Genomic DNA, 22,696 nt, shown 5'->3' on the forward strand with positions numbered 1-22,696 from the left:
ACATGAGATTTTTTAAAACTATTTAATATAACACAAGTGTTTCAGGTACAACATAATTGTTTTATGCAACTATTAAAGGGCTCTGGGGAAATATTTACTGACCTGGTTAAATTCTCAGGTCAATTGCCATATTTTAGTGTTTTCCCCCTCAGAACACAACCGCCCAAAGAGGGTAGGACTCCCGCAAAGCGGAACACGTGATAATCCTAGTGCCTGGGAGGGGGGGTTGATGTGGGATTTTTGCCAAAATAGAAACTTTTACGACTTTGCATTAATGAAGTATCTCGCACCCAGTTCTGCGCAGAAGTGAGCGTGTCCGTGACGAGTGACAGGGGTGAAAACAACGGGTGACTTAACAGATATGCACATTTCCGTGATATATGCATAGATCATTGGTTGTACCTCTTGCGTATCGATACTGTTCAGAAGCACTGATTCCAAATGTCATTGCTTGAAGTAAACGTAAATAAAAATATTTTCTGCTACTTGCAATACAACGTATATCTCATTTGTTTAGAAACTGTCTAATGTTCGAGTTGAACTTTCGGCGACTGGCGTTACCTGTAATGATGTCCCTTGAATTAGACAGTTGAATTGTTAAAACCAGAAGCTTGTTTAAGAAAATGAAACGTTATCTCTCAAGTATGCATCTCCATAACCTCTCAACCGTCCACCTGTCTGCCTTGTATATTTGGTCTGATCATTACAAAATGCGTGGTTTTCCGGCAAACCACCAATACAAAGGCCCCTTAACATTTTAAGATTGTTTACTTAAACTAAGGATAATAAAGTCATACGCTAGATCTTACTTATGGATTTTCACTGTCTTAACGTAAACTAGATTTTAAGCTACACCCGAAGACCTTCTGTTTGCCCCGCAAGTAGTACAGGTAAAACGGATAGCTTTACTGTTTATATCTGTTAAGTTACATCATTTCGCATCTTAAAATATCTACGTTACTTGCAGTTCTGCAATGAAGTGGTACATCACACTTTGTTTTACGATTTTTTAAGTGATATCGGTTAGTAAATAATATTAAACCGTAAAAACTTTTTAAGTTGTTGGTAAGTTTTCCACCTTTTACCTATTTGCTTTCTATTTCGGAGACAGAAAGTTTTCAGGTAACCCCAAAGCATTATTACTACAAATTACAGCAATATACTCCGCTAGTCCGCTTATAATGTTAACAACCTTATAGCTGCTGCGATAACTTTTCATCCCACAGTGCAGAGCGCGGCAGCTGGGTGCCTTTCAGTATCCCAACATGCACCTCGTCAAACTGAATGGCTGGAAAACAAGATGGCTTGTAATGCAAGTGCTCTTAGGAATCTTTTTGAGTGTCCCTCTTGGTAAGTAGATTATATTTTGTTTTGCTTTTATTTATATTTTGGAGGTTTGCATATTGCATTCTTGGCGATTGAATTGAACAATGCTAGGGAGTTATGATGACAGGATGTCTTATCGGAGTTGAACAGGCCGGACAGTTTTGGAGAAAGGTATTAGTAGAATATTATTGGTAATAAATGGCATGAACACATTATTGACTGTTAGCTGTAGCACTGAGGTGCAAGAAGTTTTTTTTAAAAACTCTGTTTTTTCCCATAGGTCTAGAAGCAGAGAATGCAAAACACTGAGATGTAGGTCTGATACCACCTTGCTTGTTTTTATTTTGTATAGCTGTGTTGTGATCAGTCTGTATAGCATATGTGATAACAGTTCTCAACAATGTTGTTGTGAAGTTGTTGAAACTGAATGTAAGGAGGAGATTTTCACCTGTTTTTTGTGTATGTTTAAAGTACTTGGTTTTAAAAGGCTGTGAGTATTTGATTCTATAAAATTAGTTATAAGTAAATGTGTGGGCTGTTTAACAATTGCGTGTACGAGAATATTAGTAGATGGAGAATGATGTGTGGTTGAGCTTTCAATTGTATGTTGTAAGGTTATATAACATTGCAGATGCTAACTAATTTAGTTCATTTAGAGTCATGGCAAGCAAGAAGAAGAGTGTTGTCTTACTTATGCTTCCTTATCTGTGTCTGTCTTTTTGGTGCATTATGCCTACTTTGGAAGTAGTATTGAAGTTGCCTGGTAGCTCTTCCGTGTTTTAAAGTGTTGATGTATATGGTTTGGGATCTTTTAAAGGATGTAATGTATAATTGTTTTCCTAACACTGTACATCAGTGGTTGTTTTGCTGCTGTTTTAATTGCAGCCGTATTTGATTGGGTGCATTTTTTTATTACTGATAAACTACAACTCACCTGCACAAGCTGTACAATTAATGTCATGAGCTTCTCTGTTGTGAGTGGGTACAATGTTTTATATTTGCTGGATATGTTTGTATGTAACCTGGGTTTTGTTTGTGGGTGTTAATCACTTTTATAGCACTGTGTTGTCATAGTGTCTATTCTTGTTTGTTTGCAAAGCAGTTATTTAATATGATTTTCACTTGACAATACAATGGCGACAGTGGTTTATTTGACATGAAATAGCATGGGGTCAGTTTGTATGAAGCGGGCTTATTTTATGGGCATCAGAAGGCAAAGTCATATGTTTACAATATTCTATAATTATTCTTTGGTTTTGTTAAATAGGTAACTGGGATGAGACTGTCAGACTGTAAAAAAAAAAAAATGACTTGCGTTGTGTGCACTGTGGTGCCAGGACTGATGGGAGGCGAAAGAAATCTGATATGAGCCTCACAGTTTTAGTTAGGATCCAGGTCTTAAGCAATTGTGCATAGATGGTAGGCTAAGAAGACGGATTTTAAAGATGCTATGCATTTTCTGTTATTCCCTTCTAGTGGCACATTTTGTCTTAACAGTGTGTTAAATTGTGTGACTCTTTCTCTTGCAAATGCAAAAGTGATTGAAATGAGTGGAAGGATAAAATTTTGTTTTGGAGGTATAACCTCTCGATCAACTGTGATAGCAGGCCTTAAAGTAGAATCGCAGTACACTTCAAAGAAGTATGGTATGAGAATGTGAAGTCATCTCCCCTTTTTGGAAAATAAACTAAACTTTATTTAAGCTCTGCAGTCATATATAAATGTAATATTTCTAAATGTCTAGTTTTATTTAATGATCTGATTCCTGAGATTTCAAAATCCATAGTATCTCCTCTTTGGTGTATTTTTGCTGTAACCAGAAAAGTAAAGTTGCCTCTCTTGGTGTTGAATTTATTAGTATAGCAAAATTGTTTGCAGTAGTGAATTGCATACTATAAAAATGGGAACTTCTAATAATAATACACATTCATACAAATTTTGGCTTAAACTTAAAGACTTGCTAAAAATATTAATTGTTGATGTATAACTTATTTGTTTTATAATTGTTTTAAAACAAAATAAAAATGTAGCTGACTAGAACTGTAAAAAGAAAGCGGCCACTTCAAATACAGGCAGCTCAGAGACCCTGTGCATTGGTGTTTTCTATAGTATCTGGGATGATAGTACATGGAATCCTGTACATTCCGTGTACTATTCCACTTTTAAACCATGGTATTTTGATGAATGTTGCTAATACCAATGAATGTTGACTTTGAAACTGGAATCTTATGCAATCTTGTAAAATCATGTGTTTTCTTAAGAAAATTTCCTTGGCGTGTATAAGTATCTTACTTGTATGTTGTTACTCTGAGGAGCTTTTCTCCCTGGGCCTCCACTGAAAATGGACATGTATCCAGTTGGAAATGTAAAATAAATAAAAAAATGTAGTTGATTCCTTGTCTTTTACAAACGGCAGAACCATTTCATCTACTTTTCCTGTGGGAAAGGCCAACGCCTAAAATTGAAGCAATCATTCCTGTAATAATAAGTATGTAATGGTTGCTGAGAACAAAACTGTGGTACTGGAATGTGTAAATATTTGAGACTAGGTTTTGTTGTGTCCTGTCTTTCCTTGGAATAACTTATTTATTGTATTTGATTACCTGAGAAGTCTTACTGGAAAATAAAACACCTTTTCAGCAGTGGCTTGGAGAGAAAAGTTCCAAATGACATAAATGTCTACCTATAAGAAACAGTATGCAGAGATGGCATACATCTCTGCTAAGACAAAAGGAGTGTAATTTAATTAAGTCTGCATTTATGTAATGTACAGGGTAGCAGTTCCATTGCTGTATACAATATTGAGTTTCTCATTACGTTATACCACTAATAGTGATGCAATGTCCTATAAGAGATACTGTGGTGGTGGTGCTGCGGCAACGTTGTCGCCTCACAGTAAGACTTTGCCCTGTTCGATTCTCAGCTAGACGTCTTCTGTGTGGAGACATGCGTGAATGGGCGTACCTTCGTTGAAGGTTGTGCATCAGGGCCGGCAACCCGGCACGTAAACATCTTCTGCCAATCAGCGGACCGGAGTTCCGCTGTGGCGACCCCTAACTAGGAAAAGCCGAAAGACACAACAACAACAAGTGTCCTATAAGAATTCATGATGGAATACTATAATCATACAGTCTACAGAGTTGCATTTGTGTTGTAGTATGCAGAGTTTATTTGTAATCATTTAGCAGTTATTGGTGGTGGATGTCTCTGTTTTTTATATTTTAATTTTTGATTCATGGAATCAGTTGTGAAAAATATTTTATAATAATGAAGAAATAAATGTCAATTCTGGCAGCTGGCACAGAGGGTTAAGGATGTGAGCTGTAGTTCCTGTCATACAGGGTTTGAGTTCCTCAGCCCTCATTTTCCTACCGTGTGACATTAACCAGGTGGTGCTTGTGCTTGTACGTACCTGGGAATTTGGACTACGTTCCTCAGTGGTGCCCGTCTGCAAGCCTGTTTTAAGGAAAGAGGGAAAACCTTAATGTTTGGACAATAGCATGTTGGTATGCTACACTATGATTTCAGGCTGGTTGTGGTAAAATGTATGGAGTAGGGTTTGGTATAAAGGTTGTGGCTTCTGCCTCAGAAGTAGAGGGTTTGATATAAACCTCTGATTATTGGTTAGGCTTGTAATAGTCTCGTGATGGATATTGTAGTATGCATCTATGAACCTATGAACAGTAGGCATTGGTTTACAATTGTTTTGAGAAGGAAAGGTTGGATAACAGGTTTTTGCACAAGGGAAGGGATATGTGGGAGATGTTACCTGTAGTAATGAGATGTAAGGTGGGGTTTAGCCTGATGTAATGCAGGATCATAGCCAGAAACCTGCTAATGTGCTTTTGTAAGGCTTTTAGATTGTCCATTTGCCTGAGAGGGAAGTAGTTCTACTTTTTAGAAGTGTTGTAGTATAGGGAGTCTTCTGAGTTATTTTGATTTGGTTACTAGAAGATGGTGTTCCTTCTTGGAGAGCACAATTCTCTTAATCAAGTACTGTGGAGTTGCATTGTTTAGAGATGGATAATAGCCTGGTTTGTTAATGAGATTGAGTCATCACTAGCTGTGAGAAGGTTGGCTAGTTTGGCATTTCTGTCCAGTTAACTTTTTTAGGTCCAGGCAATGACTTGACTTGGCTGCAAATCTAGCAAATGTGTTATAGCATTGTTCTATAATCTACACAGGAATATCAACTAGGTTTGTGAAAATGGGAGTGGTGTGAAGAAGTGCTAGATAAATTGAGACAATGTGCTTTTTGGCATTATGACTCTGATTATGGTTTGATCCTATTTATATATATATATATATCTATATCTATATGTGTGTGTATATGTATATGTGTATATATATATATATATATATATATATATATATATATATATATATATATATAGAGAGAGAGAGTAGTTCTTCTGCTTGCTTTATGTAAAGGTCGAAATTTTATGTTTTAACTGTGATTGTGCCTAGAAGATTGATCGAATAAAATGTTTGTACTGTGGTAAGCTTGTATTTAAGTGTATTTTGTGCATCGAATTGTTTTGTAGTAAACAAAATTCAATTACTTTTAAACCATAACAAAAAGTGTTGGGGCTGAGAGTCTGAGATATCCTATTTGGTTAGAGATGCTACGGTTGGTATGAAATGAGTGTTGAACTGACTTGTTATGCCTGATTGGTTGGCTGTATATGGATGGATCAGCTTGTAAGATTTTAGGAGTTAATTTATGGCTCCGTAAGAGATTTTGGGATTGTTTTGATTTTTTTGAGAGCTTGTGTAATAGTTTTTCTGAACCGCCTACAAGGTAGTGTTGGAGGTTAGTGTTGAGTTTTTTATCTTGCAAATGTTTTTCCAGGCCTTGTCTTTTTGGTTCATGAGTCGTTTTGTTTGGTCAGCTAAGATGCTGAATTGGCTATGAATCTCTTGGTTCTTAGAGGTGCGAGTTCCTTGAGTAGCTAAGATAGTTGTTTAAAATCTGATACAGTTTCATCTAGAGGTGGAGTTTTTAAAACGTTCCAGTTACATTACGTTACTTTGTTGTTTTAATGAAGTTTCTGTATGGTTTGGAAGGCTTTAAGATGTCTTACCTGGATATAGTAGTGTTGAATCTTCTTACCTGGATATAGTAGTGTTGAATCTTGACAAAATGCCTGGGGAAAGTATTGTAAATGGTGGTGAGGATTAAATCCATAGGAGATTGCCTTGTACTAGTTTTGTTATGGTGAGTAGGTGTAGAGATGACCAGTATGTAAGGCAGTATAAGTTTGCAGTGTTGGTGAGGAAGCAGGAGTTTAAAGTGAGCCAGTCGGTTACAGTCACCTAATTTTGAGTGATCATAAATGCCCAACAGAATTCAGTTTTGATGTTGCCATCTCTCCTAACTTACAGTAGTTGGGACCAATATTCATTGTTAAGCAATAGATAAAGATATGTAGTTGTAGTTTTTTAGTTAATATTCATCCATACATTTAACTGATTTTTGATTTTACTTACACACACTTTCATTCTTGTGTGTATTTATACATCATATGCAATAGTAGTACTTGCCTTTGCGACATTTTGCATTGTTGCTATCCAAGCAAAATAACGATCTAATGGCAAGAAATGCAAGATTCAGGTTGGATAATTTTAGTGTTAGCTTTAAATTTCCTTCGAAATAAGGGGTGTCCCATGGAGGTTGGCCGCGAAATGTCTGCACCCACTCATCATCACTCTTGGCATAGTGACTGTGTCGGTGCCAGTTGTTGGGTTTTTAGCTGTGATTTAGTTAGTATTTAATGAATGTGCCAAGCTGAGTAGCTCTCTTCATTTACATATAATCTGTGTAGTTGTAGGTTCAAAAGTGGTTATTGAGCTGTTGATCCGAAAGTCTTTATAAGACTAGTGTAATACTAGAGAAACCCAATATAAAGGATCTTGCCTAAACTTAAGATCTTAGTTGGCAGCGAATGCCCTTATCTAGGAGGGTCATGGGTTTATTCCTGGCCGGAATTTACGGTTTCCCATCCAGTCATCTAGGCTATGCTTAAACAGAGTCCTAGAGGGGCTTTGTTTGATGTGACGTATTGGAAATGTTGTGGCCTTTGGTAGAGTTAATGCTAAACTAGTACTAGCTCTCTTGGTACAATGGTGGCTTTTACTTGTTAAGATCACTTAAGTTGTATGAGCATGTATATTGTTTTACTATTTTAATATGTATATATTTTTTCCATGCTCTGAACCTGAAATAGCTCCATGTGGATAACAACGGTACCCAAGTTAAGTCTAAATATGGTAAACTAAATTTTGTTACCATTGGTATAATATTGTCACAGGAGACCTACTATTACTTTTGTTACCATGCTTTCCCTGGGTTATGACTTCTACTGGAATAAAGTAGCTCATCCAGTATATATTGAGGTGTTAATCATTTCTGGGGTTTATACAGTCCTAGTTAAACTATTCTACGGCTTCTAAACAGTTAAATCAAGATTGAATGACTGTTCATTGATGTGATTTGAAGAGAAAGATTGGAGGCTGTGTAGATGCTACAGTAGTTATAACTCTGAGATTGTTTGGTTCTGTTGGAGGGGTTTCACTGAATGTGAAAGACTTTGCATTTAACACTTAAATGCGATACAAATTTCAGTTGTAGTTTAATGTTGATGCACATGCTTCAGTTGAAGTGCACCAAATGTTCTTACTGGTGTAACTACATGTATATTTGGATTTAACTGCTTCTGTTTGCTTCTCTTTATGTTGCATTGGTAATGGTGGTCCATTTCCTTTATTGCAGATAAAGCTTGGACTGTGAGCAAAGCATGGCAAGTGCTCTGGGGGGCTGGAGGAGATGAGGCTGGCAGGGGGAAATGGATTGGAGCATCCAATGCTGTTTTGCTCATCTTGGAAGGATGGATTGAGCTCATTCTACTGCCATACTGACACTAGGAGCATGAATAGATGAGTGTGTGTCCGTGGGGTTGTTTTGTAGAGAGAGCTTGCTTCTAGGCTGTAGTGGGAGGGGAGGAATGGGAAGTTAAGGTATGCAGAAAATCTGATAGTCATGGATTATAGCCACTCTTAATGCCTGGATTCACTGGGCAGAGTGGCAAAACTGGTTGGTTGGGCATGGGGGGAGGACCCCTGAAAAAAACTGGGTAAGTTGCCGATTACAGTTTAATTCCATTTTACTTTTTTCTTACTAGCATGATTTGAAATGGCTTCTAACATAACCAACTAGAAACAAAAGTGTGCTTATTAGTTTGTCTCTCCCCCTTCCCAACACAATCACATGAGAATGCCTCCTGTTGGGGATTGGTGATCACTGTTCTCTTTACTTCTGTCTCATGAAAGATGTCTGCCAGACCTTGTCCAAGGTGCTGCACTCTATTACATCAGAGTCCATCTCCAAAACTGTATTCCTTTGCTGGCTTTAAAGGCTTGTTTTCTGAGCTAGGAAACTCCACATGAAGCTTCTCAGTCCATCTTTCAGCACCCCTTCCCCCCCATTTGGTTCACATACATAAGTGCTTAGAGAGCCTGTCTTTATATGGGTTGTAAAATCAATTTGTTGGGGAAAGTTTTGAAGTGGAAGTGCAAAAAAAGTTAAATCTTGAGATCTCTGGAGTTAACTGCATTATCAAAATGTCATTAGTCTGCAGTTCAAGGCTCAGATCATCTACAGTTCCAACTGCAAGTGGGTTCTGGGAAAGTAAGTTTCGTCTGACCTGGAAGGGCATTCAGTCTTCTGGAACATGAATTTAGTTAAGTTTTTGCTGTCCGCAGAGGTAACAAAATGCACCATTTTGTGCTCGTCCATCATCTTTGTGGTGAAGAATGTCTTAATTTTGCTTGCATTTTGTGCATTAAATGTTAAACCTGAGCACCTTGCCTTGAGATATAGCTGATGGTTTTCATTACAGTTCGTTTTATGTTGCTCCACTTGACAACTTTTACTGAAAAGGGCTTGCATAATAAAACTATACACTGAAGTGTTATTGGTGGTATTGATGCTGCTTTATAACTGTAATAACAAGTCCAGTTTTATGTTCACACAAGTTCCTGGTACCATATATCATCAGAGTGCTCTGATCTTGGATCTTAACTTGTAATTTGTTCTTGAAGTGTTTTTATACTGTTGAGACGTTTCAGTACAGTGCAAAATCAGCAGCAGCTGCTTTGATCCACTTCTGTTGAATGGTAAGCAAAGTTTGCAGTGTCTCCATGTGTTGCTTTTAAATTCTTCTATTGGCTTCTCATTGTCATGGACAAAAGGCAAACTTTTTCAGATAACTTAGTTTTTTCACAAAGTCTTTTGGAAAAACACATCCAATATGCAGTTATGCTGTTCTTACAGCCAGCTCAACACCTTGTAACTTAAAACGATTTCTTGAATTGTTTTCAGTGCACCATTTCTTTAATAGCTCTTGCCACATCAGTGTGAGAGCTGTATTATCCTTGAATTTTGATTCGTAATGTCTCTGATTTATATGCATAGTTCATGTGCTGTTGCATTGCACTATCCACCTACTTAACAGTGGGACACTTATTTTTGATGTACCATAATCTCTTTTTGTCTTCAAACTGTAATCTTTACTACCTACTAATTGGTAACACATTGTTTGCAAACCTACCAACTTCAATTTTCAGGGATTCCTGAGAAAGCAAAAGACTAAAACATTTTGTTTTTTTTTTTATATAGCACTGTGATGCACTTAAAATAAGACTTTTTGCATCAATGTGCTTTTTTCTAAACAGTATTGCAAGTATAAACTATCTCATTAATGACTTAACTTCTCAGGTAATCAGTGGTGATTACCACTATGATGGACGGGTCAAAAGTTAGATTAAAAAATTGTGAGCATTCTGCGAAATCGGGGACATTTGAGATATATGGTCTTGGGGCACTTACCTCTTATAATTGCTTCCTGTAATTTATCTCTTGCAATTGGAGGGTTTATCCATTCTGTCTGCAGTAATTTTCACAAACCAGTAAATCATTGTTAATGCATCTTCTCACATTTATTTTTCACACATTGTAACTCAGTATGCGGCCCCTTCACTGTTTTGTTTTGATTCCAGTCAGTTCAGTTTTTAATTTTTCTTTATAAGTCCATCCCACATATTACTATTGTGTTTATGTAAATATGTTTATTCTCTTCCCTTTTTAATTCCAATATACCACCATTGCTGTTTCTTAAAGCTCCCACCTCACCCATTACGACAAAAGTAAAGTTGTTTGCATCCAGGTTCATATCCCTGCATCAAACAAAATGTGAAAGAACATGCACTGACTAGGCAAATACTGTAACTTTTATAGAATGCATTACTACATAGGAGGCACTCAAGGTGGATATGTGACAGACCCTACCTATACTAAATGACAATGTTGTATACTGAATTCACAAAATCCCACTCCTAGAGTGGCTGTCTTAACCCAAGGTTAATGTTGCACATTTCTTGGCATTGAATTTTAGGTTGTGACCCTGACACAAGTTTTAGTGTATATCAGGCCTTCTAAGGCATCTGTGTCTTTGGGGATTGCACATTTCTTGGCATTGAATTTTAGGTTGTGACCCTGACACAAGTTTTAGTGTATATCAGGCCTTCTAAGGCATCTGTGTCTTTGGGGGATTGTATGAATGTGTCTAGTTTGCAGTCACCTGTGAACTTGCTCATTCAGACGCCAGTAATATTTACTTCAGAGAAGATGCCAAAAAGTAGCTGCTCCAGCACCAAGCACTTGCTGACATTGCTAGTGAACTGACTTTTTTGCAGACTTCTTGGGACTTGTCTGTAAGCTAGCTAATTGCCTAGTGGGTAATGTAGGGGTTTACACCTAATCTCACAAGCTTGTCTACAATGCTAGAGTGGGGTATGATATAGAATGGTTAGCAGGTCAAGGCAGGCCATATGCACAATTCAGCCCTCATCTATTGCTTTAAAGACTTAAAGTGGACTAGGTTGAGCAGACATAACCTAAGTTGGCAATTATTGTGGTCAGTAGATGGCCTGCCCTTGTGCAGATGGAAAAGATATGCAGTCCTACATTCATGTTGCATAAAATCTGTTTGGAGGCTGTAGTTAACTTGAAGGGCTCACTAGAATAATTATTTATGTTTCCTGCTATCTAGGAGGAATATTGGGATATTATTAGAACCCATTGATGCAGTATTTTTAGCCTTCTAGAAATTGTGGGATAATGGGATCATAGGAAGTTACTGGGCTATTGGCACTGAGGTCCTTTATAAGCCTAGCCAAGAGTTTAGCCCATTTTTAGACAAAAATAAGCACCTGATGCCCCTGTTCAGCAGGGACACGGGTGGAATCCCAGGGATGTATTTTCTATTTCCTATCCAGTTATCCAGGTTGCACGTAAAAAGGGGTAAAGAGGTACTCTGCTTGACGTGGAGAGGGAGTCTATTCCACAGATGGGGCGTGTGTCTGGGACACATCTGTCCCGCAAACAAGTCCTAGTGATGTCACAGACCAGGTTGAGGCCCTACGTGCTGGTTACTCGAGTGGAGCTTGACTTGCAGATATGCAGCAGTCCCATCAAGGCAGGGTCCGAGATCACATTGTATGCCAGACAGAGGTCACCTCTGAGGAGTCTGTATGAAATTGAGTAGAGGGATAGGGTTTTTAGTCTGTGTGGTAGATCTTTGAGGCCCTGGATCCTCCTGGTGAGCAACCTCTGTGGTATCTCCAGCTGCTGCATGTGCTTTGCGAGGTACATGCTGAACGGGGGATTGCACTCAATAATGGGCCTTATAAGGTTATGACCTCATTGTCCCTAGATGAGATGCCTTTACTTGTGAGGTGGGCCATGTAGAACACTTTCCATATAGTGGAAGCAACATGATGGTCAAAAGTCAGGGTGCTGTCAATCTGGATGCCCAGATCTCTCAACTGATTGCGTGCTTAAGACGTTATTAATGTGATAATTTGTGGGGACATCACTCTCCCCAAAGGCGGTGGTGATGCATTTTTTGGTATTCAGTTTGAGGCCATGTTTCTGGCACCAGTCATTTGTTTGTGTCAGACCCTCTTGGAGGATGTCCATATCTCTAGGGGAATTGGCAGCAGCCAGCTTGCAGCCATCTGCAGACTTGGGTCAGCTATAGCCTACTGGTTTTTGCCTGTACCTCAGAAAAGTATATGCCAAATAACAGAGGCCTCAAGACCGAACCCTGAAGTACTCTGTTCGATACGGGTCTACTGCTTGAGGTGGCTTCCACTGTTTTGACTAGGTGGGTTCCATCAGTGAGCCAGTTAGCTAACCCACCTGGTAACATACGGATTGATGCTTAGTTGAAAGAGCTTATCTATTATGCCCAGGTGGGGAATAGTGTCGAAGGCTTTGGCCAAGTCAAGGTAGACAGTGTGCACAGTCTTCCCCTACTGTCTCAAAGTTGACCAAATTTAACAGGCATCACCTCCCCTTCACAAAGCCAAACTGTGTGGTATTGAGTGTTTGGAGGTTTCCAGTGTCCTTGTTAATTAGGTCCATGATGATCCATTCCATGGCCTTGCAGGTCAGGCTAGTTAGGCTGCTGGGTCTATAATTTCCCGGATCGCTGGACACTTCACCTTTGTGCAAAGGGATGACAATGGCTGTCCTCCACTCAACTGGTGCAAAGCCAGTACTTGGGCTTAGGGCACCTAATGGTGCTGCAAGTTCCTGCCAGAGTTTATGTAGGATGCAGCCTGGGATGTTATCTGGTCCCATGGAGGCTGTATTTTTTGCCTTTGAGAGAGCAGCGATGACCTGATCCCTAGATACAAGGGGAAGGGGACAGGTACTGGGAATGTCCTGATTTACTGATGAGGGGGCAGAGGGGTGAAATTTTCATTTAATCTGTCAGCAAGTTTGTTATATCTACAGGATTTGTATATGTGGTGCCCTTGACCACCAGTTCTGAACAGATCTGGGTACTTCCTTTGAGATTGCGGACATATGTGAAGAAGGCCTTATGGTTGTTTGTAGTAGATGCGACCAATTTGGACTCTGTTTGCTTTGGTTGATTGATTTCACTAGTGTTTATACCATCCCTCAGAGGCTGTAATCCGCTTTGGAGAAGGTATTTTGTTTGACCCTAGCTAGAGGGGGGGTTGGGGGAGGTGGTGACTTCGAAAGTGACTGCTTTATGGTCTGATCTTACCAGGGAGGATGATACTGCAGGGATGCTGCAGTGGTTACTCATGTTTGTTAATACCAAGTCCAAGATATTATCACTTCTTGTGGGGGTATCAACTAGCTGTTTGCATTGACAGAATTGGGGAATCTGTGGACATTTGTTTTCTGGCGTGAGTAGTTCTTCCGGTCTATGTTTGTGTAGTTAGTCTCCCATGATCAGGGTAAAGAGTTGAATATTGATTGATTCAAAGAGTTCTAGATAGGCAGATTGGGCATCTTGAGTCAAATTTGGGAGCCAATAGCTAGCTATGATTTGTATAGGGATCTTGTCAATGGTTAATTGCACCGGGAGTGTCTCCTGTGCATCATACTGTTTGCCTGTTTTTAATGGTTTACATTAGTTTGATCGAGCGCATATTGCTTGATCTGGTATAACACTGACTTTTATGTGTGAATCTTGTAATGCCAAACAGTCGGAATGTAGTAAATGGCACCAAATTCGATATTTCTGACCACTCTACCACCTAAATGAGCACTACCATGGGTCAAAAAGGGGGTGATATTTTGGGATTCGCAACTCTTGCAATCCCTTTTTTGAGATTTTGGCGCACTGCTTTTGACAATATCCGATCGACCATCCATTGGCCGATCAAATGCATGTATACAGTCTTTAATATGTATTGAAAGTCCACATCCTTTGGCTTTAGTACCCACAGTTTGGAGTCTGAATATATGACAGGATGAGTAACCAGGTAAGGCTGGGGTGCTCTTTGCACCTTTGGACCAGGTTTCTGGCAGGGTTAAGAATTCTTACAATTAATGCAGTTTCATGTTTAGACTCCTAGCGTTTAGCAGCATGACCTTTATTTTGCGTGTTGTTGAAATTTTATGCACTATGGGGGAGGCAAGAGCCTTTGCCAGAAGCCTGAATCTCAAGTAAAACAGGTTCAGGCCATCTATGGCAAAGCACTGTGGTCTGTCGATCATATCTTCCCAGGCTGTTGGGTACTGGATCCCTCTGGAATGACACCAGAAACTAAGCCAATTGTTAGTCATTTTCTGTTTGTATTGAGGCATCATTCTGTGTGACAGTAGAGCTGTTTAAGGCTCGAGACATGGCCGCGTGGAACACACTTTCAGCAAGTTCAATCATGTGTCTCTTCATATAGTCCAGGGAGGTATGTCTCAAGTCATTCACGCCAGCATGGACTATGACAGAGCCATAACAGTACCTGTTGTTTAGAGACTTGAGTGCATGTGTGACATGGTGGATTCCGGCCCCTGACAGACAAGTAACCGTGACTTTCTCCTTATCCAGCCTGGTGAGAGGCACATCTGTGTGTCTCACAATGGAGTTTCCCAAGACTAATATTTTTGGTTTATGGTTAAGCCTTAGTGGTTGTGAGGCACAGGTGTGTGAACTATATGTGGTGTGGAGGGCTGTGGAGATCACATGTGTTTTTGCCTCGGTCGTCTCCTTTGTTGGGTTCATAGGTGTGTACTAGACTAATGGCCCTGGAGCCTTTACAAGCCTAGCCCGTAAGATTACCCTGGCATTGTGCCACCCAACTTTAGTTCCTAGTACCTTTTTCCGCATACCTCTTGAAATATGACAGATGCTTACATTTCTCATAACAGATCAGCCATTTGGATAAAATGGCTTCTAAACTGCTTTAATCGGAAGAAGAGCTGCTTATCTGGCAGGCTCCAACAGCATGAGATCAGAACTGTATAATATCTATACAATGCAAACCTCACTTATGTCGAAAGCAGTTAGAAATGAAACCACGTTGAGGGTATTTCATTGTCTTCCTAAACAAGTTCTTAATGGCTTATCTTGTGGAAAGGATGCAGAATTAACACTAGCGACTCCCACCAACTGCCTGCCATTACATGGAGCACCTTCCACTACAGTCGCTACCACAGAGATGTGAAAGTCTTGCGTACAGAGCATAGAGGTCAACCTCAGACCCAAGAAATCGGGACAAAGCCATAATGGGAGACAAAAGGTCAAAAATAGGGACAACTTAGCCTTAAAAACTTAAAAAGTTGATAGTAAAGGTCTTGTAGTAGTAAACATTTTTTGAAGGATTTGAAATCTGAACCTCAAATGTCTGCTATTTTCTGACTTCAGTCCTCAAAGATTTGGCAATGATTTGCCAGAAAACACAATTTTATGAGTAACTGGTCAAAAATGAGGCAAACGTCTGGATATTCTGTGAAAATATGTACAGTTGAGAGGTATGGTGCCAGAGACCATCAGGATTTGCAGGCAGAAATGAGCAATGTGGAAGAAGGATACTCGGACATTTTCAGTAGTAGGAGCAACAGATTTTATAAAAAAAATTCTACATTCATATTTACATGCATTACCAATATGTGCAATTGCAGAAGGAATTGTTATTGGGCACATTCTGGGTGCTACTGGCCAACAAAGATTGAAATACTAATTTCATGAACTTAATCACACAGACTGGAATGGGGTCCATTCCAGTCATAGTATTAGAAACGCAGACTTTGGCTGTAAAAAATCTGTGTGTGTAAACAGGGCAGACTAAATGGATCCTTAACGAGATCACACACCAGATCACACACCAATATCAAGTTTTCAAATGTGATGATGACAACAGAGTCAGAAATGGCAACATGGTCACCTTTAAAAGAAAGTTTGTCTGATTTAACACTGATCAGATTGACCTGTAGAATGTTTCCAATCCTTTCAAAGCTGACAGTACAGACAAAGTCTTCCAGAATTGGACATTTTGGCCGAGTCTAATTGTCCAGGAAGTTTCCACATCCCTTTGTTACTCAAGATCCAGTTCCAAATGGATGGTACACCCACAGAATCCTGACTTGTGAAAGTTGGCAAATTAGGACATGATTGTTCCTTCCAGACTTCTTGGTGCTCAGCTGCTGCTGACCATGTGGGACAAGGACAGATTTAAAAGTCCAGAACAAGCGGTCTTCCACATCTTAATAGTTTGCACTTGACAATAACCCCCTCTCCTTCAGGTGACAACTGCTATAAGAATGGGGGATTGGAATGCTATCTATAATGAGGTTTGGTGTTGGAAGCCACCACTTTTAAATCTTGCAAGTCTTGGAATTCCAGCCACAACTAGACAAGATCCAATGTAAAACTTGCAAGGAATCGCCACAACTGGACAAGGTCCAATGTAAAACTTGCAAGGAATCCATCACAAATTCAAACATATACATTCTCTAACATTAGAATTGTGTTGCGGCGTAGTAATGCGATTTAGAGACTAAACATCATGCAGTAGCATATTTTGTAAGGGAATGGATCGGTTGGCATGATAGCAAGTCATCAGTGACTTAAGTCTTCAATGTACTTTTATGATTAGAAGAGAACTCCAAGCAGTGTGCAATTTGCTCCATCCTAAAGCATCTGGAAGCCAGCCATCCAAGTATCAAAAGGCACATATCTTACTTATGTCTCCATCTGGTTCAACCTGCGAGTCTCTGGATCAGGCAAATTTCAAAGTCTTCAACCTGCATGGTGACAGCTCCCATATACACACTTCATAAATTAAAGAGGTTCATAAACCAAGGACACAAGACCTGAGACAAGAAGAAACTAACTCCACTGCCCTGTCATGACATACAAAAAGGTGGGAGTGGTGTGTTTTGAGGTGGTGGTTGAACCAGACAGATTTATTGTAATTTGTATCCAATATAATCTGTCTGGCTTCAGCCTGTAGGTCAGTCCCCTGCCATAAAAAGTTCATAGGGAAGGAATTAAAGCAGCATGTTTTGCAACAGTGTAGCCGAAGGAATCCTGGATTGAATAGCCAGCTTATAAAACCAGTGTGGTGCCCAGCCAAGCGACAGCTGCACAAACTTCATCCACTGATACCCTGGAAATCAAAGCTGTAGGAGTAGCCATATCCCTTGTTGAATAACCCTTGGGCTTTCTTTTCAAAGACCATACAAAAAGAGCACAGCCACCTACCTGGATAAAGCCACTTTTTAGACATAGGTGAGCCCAGCCTGGATTTTGAAAAGGAGACTTTTCTGAAAGTCTTAGTACAGTCCAGATACTATTGCCTGTATACATCTGTACAATGTGGCAGGCATTCGCCTTTACTGGAGAATAAGCAGATAGAATAGTTGTGTAAAATCTTACCATAACCGTAGATGTCCTCTTCCATGTTGTAGTATTCCAGTTGTGGGATTTGGTATGTTTTTGTTAAGGATCTCCACATGTGGGTGTGTGTGGTGGTTGAGGTGTAGTGATTTGTGTTGACAACTTTCTCAGTGTCAGATATACTGGCCTGTGAGGGAGAGAGCATAGACCCTAGGTTTCTATTGTAGTTACATCTCTCACAAATTGTTCCTAGGTGATAGTAGGTGATTGTCTGTCTACATAAGGCAGCTGCTACACTGTCTCAGGATGCCCATGTCCAACTGGCAGGAGAAACTGTAAGAAATTGTCCATCCATATTTGTCAGAATGTGAGAAACAGAGCGGCCCGGGAGAGCTAATGGGTAAGCCTAAAGCCCAAGTTCCTAAACCAAAACTAAGAGGCATAGAAAAACACTTTGAACAAGCAGTAATAAATGCAACAGAAAAGATGCAATTGAGCGCTTTAGAGAACAAGCCGCAGCAAGTAGCAGAAAAAGCAAGATAAAGTAGTAGAGTAGGAAGAGGAAACACAAGTACAGTAAAAGCAGCTGAATAAAGTGTTTACTAAGGGAAAAAAAGTGGAAAGGGAGAGAGGAGGAACAGAAGAACATTTCAAGGTTAAGGAACTAAGGGGTTTGGCCTTCCCAAATGATGTCTGTATTAGGTAGATTGAGCTAATGAGATGGGAGGGGGTGTCCCTTATCAGATTTACAGTAGGGGTGGGCAACAGCAAAAGCCACTAACTGTAAGAACACAACAGCAGTTTGGTGAGAGAGAAACAAAAATTCAACTAGAGGTCAGCAAATATATAAATGGAGACAGAAAAGTAAATAATTAATTCAAACAAATTAAAAAAAAACAGTTCAGTACTGTCAATCAAAGAAATTGTGTAGTACAGTACTGTTAAGCAAATAAATAAAAATAGTGCAGTACTGATGAGCAAATAAATTAAAGCCAGTGCAGTACTTATGAGAAGCACTGAACAGTTGAAGTGCAAAAATGTACTTGCATAGCTATGTTGTTCAGATTAAGAAACCCTGTCGGTCAGGCACAATGGAGCTCTAGCAAGATAAGCAGTAATTCACACAAAGGTAATATTTTTATACCAGCAAGATAAAAACGCCTTCAAAGCCACACCTTGAGACAAACGGATAACATGTAAGCTGCTTGACTAGTTTTTCTCTTTGGGATGAGTTCACCACCAACTCACAGTAGGGTTGGGCAACAGCAAAAGTCACCAACTTTAAAAAGACAACAGCAGTTGGGTGGGAGTGAAAAACAAAAATTCTACCGGAGGTCAGCAAATATGTAAAAAGAGACCCACAAAATTAAATAATTCAGTCACACAAATTAAATAAAAACAGTGCAGTACTGTTAATAATAATAAAAAAAACAGTGCAGTACTGTAATGCAAATAAAACCAGTGCAGTACTGATAAGAAACACTGAACATTTAAAAGGCAAAAAATATACTTGTGTAGCTCTGTAATTCAGATTGTTTAAGAAACCCAGTCAGGCAAAATGGTGCTCTAGCAAGGTAAGCTTGAGAACCTATTTCCTAGTAATAGTTGTACTTGGGATTACATCTTGAGAGGTGTCAATGGGAGAAAGTAGGATGAAGTTGGAGTGGACTTTATTGGGCAGTAGATTTTCTATATCCTCTGGCTCAGTTTAGGTAGCTTAATTTTTACAATTAGCTTAGCATATTGTGTATTGCCTTGAGGTTGTTGACCTAGCTTAAGAATGCATTGTGGTTTGTTCTTAAGGTTAAGAGGCTACTTTAACTTGATTGAATTTTGCCAGAATGTCACCAGAATGTCACATAATAGTAGGCCATTTTACCTTTGAGTAATTCCTGACAGTTCCAGATCTGGCTGGATTCCCAGGTTTTCTTTCAAAGGAGACAGGTTCATGGTCTGACTGTGTGTGTGTGTGTGTGTGTGTGTGTGTGTGTGTGTGTGTGTGTAGGGCGGTTGCAACCTTCACCCATGTTCAGAGAGCTAGGTCGAGTATCTTTGCACCCCTAGTTGGGCATATGGACTAGCTTGAATGTTTGAGCCTTTGAGTTTGGATTTGTGTAGGATTCCCAGTTTATAGTGGTGTAGTTTTAAGTTCTCCGTGAATATTATAATGAGAGTTACTCCAGTACATTTAATTACCTCACTGCTTATATACGCATAAGGCAGCTCACCAGTCCTGTGTAGAGAGAGGCAGCTTAGCTCACTGCTTTGGCTGCTTGGTTTGGAGGTTGTGTATGCAGATAAATACCACAACTGCAGAAATGGCCAAGTCCTTTACAACAAAGTCCTACTGCACCCCCATACACAAAAGATGTAGGTCCAGAGCACTGAACTGCACTGTTGGCTATAATGCACCCCCCACACAAAAATATGTATAGACCGTGACCTGACAATGCAATTTATGTTCTCTTTTGCCCTGTCAAACTTGACTGCCTTTTGCTTACAGTACAAGGTCCGAGTAGCAATTAGACTTCATGTATAAGACAGTCTGTGACAAGTCTAAGTGTTGTATTGGTATGGTAGCCAGTCCCACAGATGTCCCTGGCATTCAGCACAAAGCATCCATGCCACATCACAGTTTGCAGATTGTTATCCTAGTGGGACTAACCTGGTCAACAAAAAATTAACATCACACGTTATCCCTCTGATGTTCTTCGTGTTTCACTGTTGCAGTCATAACTGTAGGGTACTCCTGCCGGCAGGCAGCCCGAGGTCGGCCAGAATATCAAAGTCTGGGTCCGGCGTCGGCTGTTCCAGCTAGAACCCTGACGTCAGAGCGCACGGGTATAAGGCTGACAGCCAACGCCATCTTCTCCAGTCTTTCTTGCCGTGCAGTGCAAAGCAGTTCGCTAGTTGTTGGTTGGTGTTTTCAAGACAACGCGGTGTGATTGTCGTTGTCGGTTCTGTGCCAGGTTTAATTCTCGCACTATCAAGCTTAGGTACGATTGGGCCTTGAATTACTTCGGTAGACGATTTAATTATAGGATGTTGTCGGATGCTTTACCGACTACCGGATTACAAAAGAAGCGCAAAGACAAGGACAGGCCTCTGAGGTCCAAACAGGATACTTTGCAGCCGGAGCCAGCTTCGGGTTCGGCGGTCGTCAGTGAGGCACTTTTGCAGCCCCTGTCGTCTGCCACTTCAGAACCGATGGCCGACACGGACTCGCATGGTGAGCCAACTAGGCCCAGTAATTTGTCTGCTGCAGGACCTTCGGACGTCGCTCCTTCAGATGGGTCCGGAACCGCTGTGCAGGTACCGGCTTCTGAGGGGGTCTTCAGGCCTTCACACATTACTATTTCCACATTACTATTTCCACAAAGGCAAAAGCCAAGTCAAAGACTCCTGTTAAACCCAGACTTTCTGCTCAAGCTTCTTCGGATTCAGCTCCTAAGACTCAGAAGCAATTACTTCGGATGGCTGAGGATTTATTAACTATGATTAGGGGCTCTCACCCTCCTCCTGAGAAAAGGCCTAGACAGGATATCCCTTATGATTCTTCTGATCAGGCTTCTGTATCTTCTGTTTCTTCCTCTGATCAGGATTACTCCTTTCCTCCTTATGAGGATTCGGATGCAGAGGATTCTGTTCCCTCTGCCTCTCCCCCTGAAGATTTTTCTTTTGGGGAGACCTTGCATGAGATGAGGGAGCATTTTCATTGGGAAGGTCAGGATTATTCTGCTTCCAAAAAGAGACTCGGGGAATTTCTTCTCCCTCAGCACAGGCCTTAAGCTATTCCTTCTGTACTTGACATTGTGGATGATGCCTTCTCTGAAGCTAACTTGAATCCTGATTCCATGCCGCCTGCTCCTTCTAAGCCTGATAGATTTTACAGGGTCCCTGATTCCCATCAATTCTTATTCAAGAACCCTTCTGCTGATCCTGAAACTTTTTCGCAGGGTTCCAAGGCTGCTAAGGCCGCCTCATCTAAAAATCCTACACCCTCTGAAAAGGATTCTCGTGCCCTGGATAGGTGGGGCAAAAAGGTTTATACTTCTGCTACCCTTTCCATTAGAGCTTTAAATTGCCAGTTTCACATGTTTAAGTATCAACAGTTTCTTTTATCTGTTTTAAAGCAAAGGATTTCTACTTTTCCTGCATGTGCTGAGGATAAGGAATTACAGGATGTGTTGCATGCTACTGAACAAGTTAGCAAACATAGTTTACATTGTGGTTTTGATGCCTTAGAGGCTTCTTGCAGGGCGGCTGCATCTGGTACTGTTATCAGGAGACATGCTTGGCTTCGTGAGCAGAATTTACCTGAACAAGTTAAGGCAAAATTGCTAGATGCCCCTGTTCAGCATGATGTGTTATTTGGGTCTAAGGCTGAGGAGGTTATTAAAAAGATGGAAGAAAAAGCCAAGTCTATGCAGACTGTAAAAGATTTTTTGCAAGTACAGCCTCCTAGATTTTCCAGAAATTGGCCCTCCAAAAATTGGTCTTTTCCCACCTCTGACAGGCCTCAAAGGGGAAGATATAGACGCTCCAGAGGTCGGTCTCAGGCCTCTTACAGATCTAGACAGTGGACTGCTTCTTCACCTAGAAGGGGAGAAGACAGATCTCAGATCTCAAACCCAAAGAAAGCAGACCCAATGACTCCCTCTGTTGGGCTTCAGGTCCTCCTTTCCTGGATGCCCCTCTCGGAGGAAAACTTTCTCTTTTTTACCAAAATTGGACTCTCATTACTCAGGACAAATGGGTGTTAGACGTGATTTTGAAAGGTTACAGATTCCACTTTCACACTCTGCCAAGGCCTTCCGGCTGGCCAGATCTGCCAAAACTTCAATGGACAGAGGCCTTAAATCAAGTGGACGCTTTATTAGCCTTAAGAGCCATAGAACCTGTTCCACCTTTAGAGGTGGGGAAAGGTTTTTACTCGAGACTTTTTCTGGTCCCAAGAAAACAAAACTCCTGGAGACCTATTCTGGACCTCTCAATATTAAACACCTTTTTGGAAATTCCAAAATTCAAAATGCTTACACTTCAACTTCTTCCAATGCTCTCACAAGATGCTTGAATGGTAACATTGGACTTAAAAGAGGCTTACTTACACGTCCCCATAAGGCTTCAATGCAGAAAGTACCTCAGATTCA

General features: G+C 40.3%; 1 protein-coding gene across 1 annotated transcript in view; it reads left to right on the forward strand.

Moving 5' to 3' along the window:
- Positions 1 to 299: 299 nt before the first annotated feature.
- The window catches only part of PPP1R8 (protein phosphatase 1 regulatory subunit 8), a 781,869-nt gene continuing 759,472 nt past the window's right edge, over positions 300 to 22,696 (forward strand). Inside the window, exon 1 of the mRNA XM_044060239.1 lies at positions 300 to 1,350. Coding sequence (XP_043916174.1) covers positions 1,301 to 1,350 — 50 coding nt within the window. The 5' untranslated portion in view covers positions 300 to 1,300. The remainder of the gene's footprint in view (positions 1,351 to 22,696) is intronic.

Source organism: Protopterus annectens, chromosome 1.part2 (assembly GCF_019279795.1).
Source record: "Protopterus annectens isolate FY-2018-M chromosome 1.part2, PAN1.0, whole genome shotgun sequence".
NCBI lineage: Eukaryota > Metazoa > Chordata > Ceratodontiformes > Protopteridae > Protopterus > Protopterus annectens.